The sequence below is a fragment of the Anser anser genome (genome assembly GCF_964211835.1).
Source record: "Anser anser genome assembly, chromosome: 1".
Classification (NCBI taxonomy): Eukaryota; Metazoa; Chordata; class Aves; order Anseriformes; family Anatidae; genus Anser; species Anser anser.
Genome location: NC_139720.1, coordinates 92785383 through 92797248, shown reverse-complemented (window position 1 = coordinate 92797248; position 11866 = coordinate 92785383). Strand labels below are relative to the sequence as shown.

Sequence of the window (11866 nt, the reverse complement as noted above, 5' to 3'; positions counted from 1 at the left end):
ACTTTTTTTTTTATACACATCTGTTTAGTATCATAGACAAAACAAATTAAGGTTTTAACTATTTACTGACAGCCTCACATAAGATCTGTAGAATAGAGAAGGCAATCTTCACAAGCATTTTTGCTACAGAAAATGGGAATATTTTTTCCCATTTATTGCTGCTTAAATATCAAAGTCATGTAAATTTCATTATTTTATGTGAAAGGGAGACAATGTTTTGTGAGCTCTCCCACAATGCTATCAAATAGAGGAGAGAAAAATAATTAAACGTAGTTACTTTTCCAGATATTTTTCTCCCACGGGACGTTCAGAGAGCTTGCCCAGGATCAGATAATAATAGTAAAACACTAACTCATCAAGTGGACTGTGCAGGTTGACAACGTAGTCTCTAATATATACAAATGTATCAGATATTAGGGTGAAATTACATTTGTGCTGTCTGACCATGGCAGAATAAAAAAATATGGTTTTTTTTTTAAGAGACCCCCCCATTATAGAGACCACCTTAATGTTATCCACACAAAAATTAAACTTAGTTCAATCAGCATATCACCAATTACAAACTTCCATTATATATTTCAAAAATATTTGTTTCCTATATACCTGCTACATTTAAGCTTCCCTTTTAGCGTATTATGTTACATCACTTTAGGGAAAAAAAAACACAATTAAGGTACCTTTTCATCAGACATAGCAGAAAAAACTGTTAAGTTATAATCATTATGACCAAGTACAACTGAAATGAGCAAATGATTATTTACGTGTTCACCATTTTTTGACCTGTAAAGATATTTAAGTATAAAGTCGCTTTCCTCTATGCATTTCACTTAACACAAAGTGAAGAATTGGGTAATTATTATGGTTACGATCTTATATTAACAGCATAGCTCTGACATAGGAAATCTAACCAAACTATGGTGAAAACACAATGTTTTATCATATGCTAGAGCCAAAAATAATACTATTTCCATAATATATCTTTTAGCTCTGCCTTGGTTGAACGCAAACCCAAAAACATCAAAACATATTATTCCATATACATTGCAAACATGATAGGGAAGACAGTTACCTGGCTGCTTCCTTGGGAAGTTCTATTTCTCACGTAAGATCACTTACTGATTTATTTTCCATTTGTGTTATGTATTTATCGTAGAATCACAGAATGGTTTGGGTTGGAAGGGTCCTTAAAGACCACACAATTCCACACACACACCCCTCTCCTCCCCACCATGGGCAGGGACACCTCCCACCAGGCCCGGTTGCCCAAAGCCCCATCCAGCCTGGCCTTGAGCACCTCCAGGGATGGGACATCCACAGCTTCTCCGGGCAGCCTCTGCCGGTGCCTCACCACCCTCAGAGTAAAAAATTCCTTCCTTGTATCTAATCTAGATCTACCCCCATCTTTTCAGGGAATTGTGCTTCTTTTCAGACACAATATACTGTTGATCTTTTCTGTGTGTTATTTCACCCAGTTTTATTACTACTATTTATTTACTACTAGTATTACTATTTAACTGTTGCATTTATTGCACCTTTTTTTTTTTTTTTTTATGAAGTCACATTTTCTTTCAAATCTGGCAAACTATATTCCTGGACTGGTTCACAGAGAACAGGCTTTTATATTGTTTAGAAGTGTTTGATATTTAAAAAAAAAAAAAAAAAAAAAAAAAACAACATATTAATCTTACCAGTAGCACAAATGTTTTGTGCAGGTGACAGCAAACCTAGTTCTTGAATTAAAAACCCTTCCAATGTCAATAAATAACATTAAAAACTCTCACTTTAGCGCATACATAGTAATATTATAGAATCTTTGAAGACAAAGTTAACAAGAACATGCAGCTACTGATAAAAAAGCCCATGTACAGAAGATACTCTGAATGCTACTTACTAAACAATTACACTAACTCTTTTGTGCCGTTTTTAAGATGACTGAAGTAAAATCCCTTGATTAATACTGAAGCAAAGAATAGAATAGGAAGAAGAGAAATTTATGTTAAATGATTATAAAATATTTTTAAAACATGAAGGAAATTAACAAAGTACTCTTCTCTACACTTTCTTGCACATTACATTTTAATAAATGGAAATGGATGTTTCCATACAACATCATCTCCATCAATAGCTCATTCTCTCCTTTGTTCTGAATTCAGTCAAACTTCACTGGTGATAACAAAACATGTAATTTCACTCCTTTTCGGATGAGGGATATTCCCTTCTCTGTACAGCTTAATGAATCTTTCTCTACTGTAGGTTTAGATGCATAGAAAGCATGTGTTCAAGCCTGACTTTTGATCAAGCATTCTTTGGATAGCAGGACTATCACTATAGCGTGTCTGTTTTTATAAACAGGCTTTCTTATATGTTCAAAGACAGCCAGCAAGTGTACCACTTGAAAAGGAAGTTGGGAATAATGGCTTTCATTTCTTTACAGAATAAAAGCAGATTTTATTCTTTCATGTTTCTAATTTTCAATGAAAAACAAGGTAAAAAGAACAAATGGTGAAAAGAAAGCATTTATTTTTGTAACCTGAAATTACAGCTAGATATGCTTACGTATCTGGACACATTTCAAAAAAAAAAAAAAGACACTTTCTTCTAAAAGCTTTCTGTTTCTTCTTACATGATATGCCTAGCTACCATCATGAAGGCCAGCATTGGAGACATTCTAAAATCAAATCACTGAATATAAAATACTTCTGATGTAGAAAAGCAAAGATCAAATTCTCCAAAAATCAACCACACATTCAAAAGTGATCCCTTCAGGCCCGTTATGGGAGCCTTCCTTTATACAAGGTAAATTCAGGAGTCAGTACTCCTGAAGATCCTCAAGTTGCTTGATATCATCAGCTTGGCTTTATCACACCTGAGAGCACAGCACCATTTATAGTTGGCAACCATGGCCTGCCTTCACAAGTATAGCTATACCATGCAGAGACCACGCAGAAAAGTTCCCTGAAGGGCTGTTACAAAGGGGAAACAGACAATAGTATCCCCACGTGCAAATCAGACTGAATATTCACAGACCTCCCTGACCAAGACTACGATATTTTCAGAAAACCACCCGTTCTTCCCTGCTAATTTTCTCATCCTACACTGCCTGATAGAGCTGAAGTGTAACCATGTAGAGAACTATGTCAGCAGAGACACTGCATCAGATGTCTTGTGTAGTCCCAGCAGCAGAACTGTCATTAATTTTATCACAAAGAAAATTAATATATTAACACATGGAAAGATCTGAGGATCATTTCCCCATAAGTCTGTGCTTTTTGAAAGCTTTCACCTCTGCACAGTTGGTGTAAATGCATCTTAATTTGGCAGTATTATCTTATACATTTTTCACAAGTATAAATTATTATACAGAGTAGAACAAGGAGATCAAACTGTATATATTCCCTCACAACCAGCTGAATTCTGCTCAGACACCATATTACTCAAAAAAAATGTCCAACAAGACCTTGCACTAAAATAGAAAAACCTATCTGATTTTATGAGAGAGTAACGTAAAAGAAAAGTGAAGTGCATGTATTACCCCTCTTCCACTAACTCAATATGAATCGAGGATCTAAATCAACTTTAAGAATTCAGAAACCATTATTTCCTCATTTAGGATCTTCTGTGTTTTTAAAATCATCGCCTTCCTCTGGAATTTGAATAAATAGTTGCCTTTAGGTTATTTTGATACTAATACTTCTTTTGATACTAATACTTCTTTTGTTCTTACGTGGTAATACCCTCCCCCTCAAGTAGAAGAAGATGATCAGAAACACTTACAAATTGAAATACTGCCTTACAACAACTGGAGTCACCCAGCCTATTTGCTTCTATGTTGAGAACAAGCTGTCATAACACTGCCCTACCATTTGTAACCTCCCCGTGTTCTCACCTGCCCTCTGCAACAAGAGTCTCTTTGTCTGCCAGTTTGTATAAGTCACATTCCTTCTTTAATTTAGACTAAAAGCAAAAATAGCAAATGGCTTGTGCTTCACTAAATTTGCACTGAAGCTCTATTACTCACGCCGTTTGGGTATGCCAAAGGGTTTCTTAAATCTGTTTTGGTTATATCTGGTTTTACATCACAGTAGGTAGGGAGGGAAGAAGGGAAATAAAGAATTTACCATAACATAAAAGCTTTCAAAGAAAACAATCATTGCATTTCCTTGTCCCATGCAACCTAATCCAATCACTCTTGCCCTCTTTTTTCTTGTCAGAAGAGGCCTCTTTATTCCAATACATCGATAGGCAAGTTCCACTGTCAACTAGCATATTATAGGTTATACACTGAACGTGTTCTCTTTTTTCAAGGGACAGAACAGGAGTTTAAGCAATGAGCCAACACTCCAGAAGGCATTTAAGGAAAGGCAAGGCTGCTTCTTTTTCTAAAAATGTAGTGATGGGACCATGTGAAAAATACAAGTACATAAATACAACAGAATAAAGGACTCCAGCAAGAGATTCTTTTGCTTCTACTTCACCAGGATTAGAATAAAGTTATCAACATACTAGATCTCTAAAACATGTTGATACAGCTTCAGTAGAGGGGTTTACAGATCATGTTGGACAACAGACTGGTGGTACTTAAAGCCAGAGCATTCACATCAGAATGCGCCAAAGATCAAAAATAAATAAAATGCACAGAAAGTGGGACAGACCAGGTGATTCTCAGGTGTTAACAGCTTTCACCACAAGACCACTTCAAATCCAATCCACCTTCATGATAGTTATCATGCAACAGCTACCAAGTTATCTATGTGAGGCTGACCAATGGTCAAACCTGGCTCTTTGAAAAGAACCATTAACACTTTTCTGAATCTGTACTTCTATTTGTCAAATACTAAAACCATAAGCCAGAAGAATCTTAACTTGTCCAAAAAAAGTTGTCCTGAATTAAAAACACATCCTTCCTGATCCCTTTCTGAATCAACAAAGTCTCCTCTGTCTGGAGATACAAACAAGTTATGAGGCTACCTAAGCAATGAGCTTCCTAACTTCATGTAAGTAAAACAGCAACTTCGTGGTGCAAGAGGAGGCAATTCAGAGAAGGTTAAGCTACCTCTCGTTTACTATGGGACAAAAGTACATTAATGGCTGTTGTTGCATTACAGCTGACACAACCAAAGGCCACGCTGATGGTTACCTTTGTAACTTGTTATCAAACCTGTACTTTCAGAATAAGGGGGAAAAGGACTAGAAGTTTCAGCAGTAGAAAGGTCTTTCCTGACAATGCTGTGTACTTTGATATGCCTGTTCAGGAAACTTGATTCAAGAACCTTAACTGATCTCAGCTGTCAATGCAGACTGAAGGAAGAGAAACGGAGTGCTTCCTAAACACACTACTGATTCACAGCTTCACACGGCAAGGGGCAACATGAACAGCAAAAAAAGGAGAATCTGATCTATTACATAAACTACAGGTATAGGACCTCCCAAGAAGACAGCAAATATAAGAACTCTGTGCTACCAAAAATACTTAAGCAAGACATAAAATCCTGAAGTGTGCAGTTTTAGACAGGATACCAAACAGCCAAATGAGCAAGGGAATTCAGACTTATACAGAAACAGGAGTGGTTTTGCAATCACCTTGAAGGACTTCCCTGAGTCTTCCCTACGTGCAACTCCTCCTTCTATTTCACCCCCAAACTAACCTCAGCTCTTCTAATCTTTTGATCTTTGTCCTGCCCACAACTTGAGAAATATTCATGTTTCATATTATTGTCCTCTTCCACGTCTGCAATGCCACTTAACACCAAGTAGCCAACAAATTCTGTTTGAACCAAGCAGCATTTAATAGATTCACAAAAATCAGCACACACATTGGCTTTATACATTTCCTCTTGTCCTCACTTAAAGAACACTTAGCAGAAGGCAGGCAACATTAAAATAGACAATGAACAAGTTCCATCTCGAGATGCATCCATACAAGGACACAATTTACAGGTAAGAATAGGAAAGCTCACATTAGTCTCCCTTACTGAGAAAGGGTTTTGTTAGCTCTGAAGAGCCAAGTTTAGCAACTTGAATGAATCCAAATGTAATCTCCCCATTGCCCCTTTATTCCTCCTCTATTATTATTGTAACTTATGTGCCTGATTTCAACACCTGGCTAACATTTGCCTGAAAAAAATGCCAGCCTACAAAGTTTTTTATTTTTTCTGGATGTGTAATTCTGAAATGCAGAAGACAAATGGAAGTCTGGACTTCACAGAAATGATGTCTTCCAGCTTTAGTCTGCTTCCCAATAAACAAAGAAAAAAAAACAGACCCTCAAAGAAACAGAAAAGCCTTTTAAGAAAAGTAGATGTACCTGATTCAATAATCTTAATAATTATGTGTTAATAATCTTAAGAAATAAAATCTAACAAAAATCTTTAAACTACTTCACACATTGAAAAACTTCTATGCAGACTACATCTTGTAGTTTACACAATTTATTGAATACAATCTCTTACCTCATTAAGCAAGAGGATGTAATTTTAAATGAGACATCAAACCCAGAAGATAGATGCAATTCGTATACATTTAAAAATTAAAAAAAAAAAAGCAAACCATACTACCTCTGCTTAGCAAGATTCATCCTACAGAGTACAGAAAGATAGCACCAACCACTCAAACGGCTATCAAATGTATTTGACATGGAACGCAGAATAGAGAGGCAACACCTCTAACACCTCAGTGTAAGCTTTTGTTTTAGCCATTTGTATGTAAACTGGCTGTACACTACCTTTTTATTTTTTTTATCCACAGCACCTTTGAGAACTAAATCTCATGATAAATTTTTCACAAAAGACTAACCTCTGTCATGAGGGATAAGGCAAATAAAATAATATGTACGTTGGTGCTGGTTCCTAAATGTACCATCACCACAGAAGTTAAAAAATTATTCAATAATCTTAGTAGATTAAAAGTATATCAATCAAGAATACTAAGAGAATGCTTCCAAATGTAGCCTTTTTTTTTTTAATATATATTTTTTTCTCCACGATGACCTTTTTATCCAGCAACCACAGAGACACTAACAGAAAACAAAACAGGAAAGTGAGACTGAAAACCACAAAAATTGGTCAGGTGTCAATATATGAGAGGCTTTTGGTTTGTCTTTTTTTTTTTTTTTTTTAAATTGACTATACTTCAATTTGACTGCCTTTTAAAAACATCTTGAAAAACACTTACTTAAATGGTTACCCTTACATTTGCATTATAAAGTAAACAGATAACCAACTTAGGTTAATGAAAACATATTTCAAAGCAAAGCAGCTAAAAAAAAAAGACAGCATCTTTTACCAACTTACAAGATTTAAAATGATCAAGTATGTCAAAGTACAGTAGAGGAAGCAGACAACCTAGTCACAAGGCTCAGCAAATGAATATACCTTGATTCAACTTAAAACTAGGACACGCGTACAGAGAAAACATCAGCAGTAAATAAGAAAGTGACACTTTTCAGATCACTGTAACTTACAAGGGCATGAGGCATGAACTGCTGGAAAAATGCTTCTGTTATTTTATGTTTTTGTTGTTTAAACATTCCAGCCCTTGTTTCTACTGCTGTGTCAGAATCCGGCTTGTAGAGGAAGCGCATCTAACTGTTTTAGCAAGGAAGACACATTTCTATTATATTCCCTTCCTCAAGCTTCAAACTCTTATCAGTCAGACAAAATAATGTATCACTTTCTGAAATACAAATTCAGAGAGCCTGAAAGTTACTGTGAATCATGGCACTCTGTTGCTATGTTTTAAAATCCCTCCTTTCCAAACACCTTACATGAATGGACCCAATGAGTGACAGTAACTAACTGTACCACCTTCAAAAACTGTTTGCTTCACAAAAGACATCCTTAAATCACCACTGTTACCCTTATGAAGAAACTGAAGTGGGAAACTGGAAAGAAGAAAACAACTCTATCTAGTAGATACAGTTACTGAGACACTGTTTTGAATGACTGTACAGTGCCTATGGCAGACTGTTTTTGCAAAAGTGACACTGAAACTGGTTTTAATTTATTGCTAACTGTAAGCAAAACCACAAGTAAATCTGGGTTTCATGCACCATAGGGAAGTCAAAATAAAACCTGTTTACATAATGCAGTCATTTATGTCAAATTTCCCTTACCATAAAAAGTTCTTATTTCCTTTGAAACACAATGACTTTTGTACATACAACAAATAGGTTATTAAAGGAAGACCCCATAGGCTCAGCACTGAACAATTCTTGCAGGAGTTCTGGTAACCACACATCTACAATGAAAGCATTCTTCTTCTTGCTTATGAATTCAAACACAAAAGAACATCCATCAAGATCTATACTCATCAATCAAATAGTTCAAACTGTACATTTTGTTCCTCTTAGGCAAATTGCTCTTCACAACTGAACAGTCTTTAAATACTTTTTAAAATAATTCCTTACATGTTAAGCAAGATTCATATAAGGAAGAATACCACAGTATACTGAATAGCTATAATCATACCTAAAGGTCTGGAAGGAACTTACGTAAAAATCAAACATGACTGCAGTGACATTTACAACAATATAGACATTCCATTGCTTCTACCACCACTTTTACCAGCTATAAAACTATACTGCAACCCTGCCTGTAAGCTCAGGTGCAGAGAGATACAATTCTCCATTCCTTTTCTCTCCATTTTCCCTTCCATGACTTCCATGTCTCCTTTGAAAAGGGGAAACTGCAAACAGCGTCGCGTTTTCCATTTGACTAACTGCCACGCAACTGCTGTACCCCTTCCCAAAACAAAAAAGCAGATTTTGCACAAAAGTTCTTAAAATATTTTTAAAGTATTATGTAGTAATACCAAATCTTGAAAGCCTCTTTACTCACCACCAAACAGTACACAAAGTAGACATTAATCCTGGTTATTAAAATTGAATCACTGCAAATCAGGAATCCATTAGGTTTCTGAAAAGACTTCTCAGCACCAAACTAACATTATCATCACCTCATGCTAACGTCACACAATATCTCAAAAACATGATTATCATTTTGTTCCATTTCACCACTCTGGAAAACTCTACGTCAATATCCATCATGGCTCCCACAGTTTTAACAAGTGGGCTACAGGGAGGTCAAGCTCAGACCAGATAACAGTCACTCACTCTCTGCCAGAGGAAAAACTACGTATTGTAAGGCCCTGCAAACAAGTAATTACAATGAAATGAATGTTTTATGAAGGAAATGCTCTTGGTTTTAAAGGTCGCAAAGTGACAGATAAGAGCACACAGTGGAACAAATCCAGCAAATTACTGTTTGACCTGCAGGGTCAATAAACCCAAACAATAAATATTTCTGCTCTTTAAATAATTAAAAATGTCAAAACACAATGGCAGCAGAAGAACATTGTTAAAAATATAGACAGGCCAGACAATCCACCTTATACTTAAATAGTTCACTTACCTGTCCTGTGACTGTTCCTCATACATTCTTTCTTTTCCTTCTTTGAAGAGTCTTATAGCCCGTTTCGATTTTTTCATGAGACTGTCAATGTAGATTTTAAAATATTCATTTTCACTGAGTTGTGCAAGTTTTTGGTTGTCATCATATTTGCTCAGTATAAGTCGCAAATGTTGATAAGTGTCTGGTAAAATGTCAAGTATGTAAGGTGGGCTGTTTTTGAGTTGAAGCTTTGGGTTTTGGCACAGTCTTACCTACAAGCAAAAACAAGTGAATTTTAAAAGACAAGAAATATGCTGGGGGAAAAAGTGATGTGACATCTTAAAATTCTGCAAGCATATTTCTCTAACCTTCAGGCACAAAGAATTAAATCCTATCTCAATTGTATTCCACAATATTCCAACATAGTCTCTAATGTCAAAGGATGTCAAATTTGACTTAATCCTGCCACATCTATAAAAAACAAACACACTTACTTATTATAGTTTGGGGGTCTCCTTTTAAAGTCAGAACATCTTTGCCTGTCCACTCTGTGCTAAGGAGAGTATTATCAAAACACAGTATGCAAGTGATGCCAAGAGCAGTAGTTCTGTACAGGTCTGTCTGCTGCAGATGAATTTCCCCATGGATTTTTGGTGTCGACTACGAACTGACCTTAAAATTTAGATTTTCATCAAAAGATGATTCTCTCTCTTCTTTCTCCAATAACGTAACTTTTTAAAACCCATAGGAATGTAAAGTTTGACAGTGCTACACCTATGAAGAGGATCTGAATGGGGCCAGAGGTTCAAAAGCTGTTCGCTAGGACAGACAGAAATTAAGCCACTCACAGATACTGTAAACTAGGAAATGAAATATTATAAACTCAACCTTTTCCACTTTATGGTTGTACTAGAAGATAACATCTTCATGAACTTGGAGTCAGCATCTTTCTAAATGGCACAAAATTCAATTGAACAATATATATCGCTTAAAAGAGTAAGCTTCAGATGAATTGAACACTTATTTGAAACTAGTCTTCACTGGAAATGTTTCTGGGAGAAGAAGGTACTGTTTTTGTTTCCTGAACATAAGCATATTTAAAGTCATTATCTCCTGGCTACCTACCCTCTCTGGTAGTTTGTTTTGTAATCTTCTGTAGTAGAAAGTAAAGGAATCAAAACTAACAGATTTTGAGTGCTCAGCTAACACACTGCAGAGAAACACATTCTGCACATGTGTGTGCAGCTGTACATATGCAAACACTTAGAAAAAATTAAGTCCATGTGGCATAAAAGTTTTATAGGTATCATTTGGGGATCGCCACAGTATATATTAGTGACTTTGACATTCTTTTGAGGTAACTAACGAGGCTATAAAAACATCTTAATACTGCCGAAAGCAGACTCCTATTTCTACTAATGTATCAACTTGAAAAAAGTGTATGGTTTTGAGCACTTCCAGGGGGGAAAAAAAAAAAAAACTTGTTTCATATAACATACATCCCTCTGTAAACTCAAAGCTATATTGCTAACCCCTCCCCCAATTTCTAGATCTACACCATTAAAAAATTCACCGACTTTAGACCTTCATGCATGACAAGCAGCAAAGTAAACACAATTGTTTCTTTCTCTGAATGAAACATACACAAAACACATCAGTCAAGGAAAGTTAGGGGACTGTGATCATGGTTGTGGAGATAGGAGAGTGGATGAAAGTCAAGCACTAACAAGTTTAAAAAAATGTCTAGCAATTATTAGAACAGTGCAAGCTCGTAAGTTCTATAGAAACATTAATGCCATTCAAAGAAAGTATTTAAAACATGACTTTCGCAACAGCCCCCCTTCCTTTTACTGATTCATTGTTACTTCAATAATTTATATTACTCTTTCACATACTAGATCAAGTAATGGATCAGGAACCCATCTGATGTATTGTAAAACAGACAGTCCTTCCCACAGAGAAATTTAATCTCAGTAGGAAACAGAAAGACAGCAGATGGATACAGGCAAATATGAGGACACAAACGCAACAGTTCATGCTAAAGAGTGGCTCAGTGCGCTAGTGGGTCCTAAGTATTCCTAGAGAAAACAGCAAAGAAAAGCTTCAAGGCAAACTCTACAATAATTTAAGTGGGTCATAACGAAATTCCTCCTAAGATGGAGAGGAAGCTGGAAGGAAATAAAAAGAAGTAAAGCATAAAGATGTTTGGTAAACTCATGAGTGGCTGATGAAGCCTGGAGCTGCAAACCACAACTGCAAGAGCAAAACAGCAAGAGACTTTGAAAATAAGTTGTTTCTGTTTAACATGATAAAGAAAATGCTAGCAGAATAAAAGACAACAGAGTGCAAATTGTGGGTTAGCAGATGCCCAGAGCAGCATTCTCAACGAATATAGGTTGGATACGATGGCATTCTTTAAAGGTCAGAAAAAGAAAGCTGAATGGATGAGAGTTTTAGGACAATGGATGGATAAAGAAGGT

The 11866-nt window shown here is 36.0% G+C and overlaps 1 protein-coding gene across 4 annotated transcripts in view; it reads right to left on the bottom strand.

Moving 5' to 3' along the window:
• Positions 1–11866, bottom strand: part of CBLB (Cbl proto-oncogene B) — a 137120-nt gene that overhangs the window by 117398 nt on the left and 7856 nt on the right. For all 4 annotated transcript variants that reach the window (XM_083821337.1, XM_083821338.1, XM_083821339.1 and 1 more), the window contains exon 3: positions 9408–9658. In XM_083821337.1, the coding sequence (XP_083677463.1) occupies positions 9408–9658 (251 nt within the window). The remainder of the gene's footprint in view (positions 1–9407; positions 9659–11866) is intronic.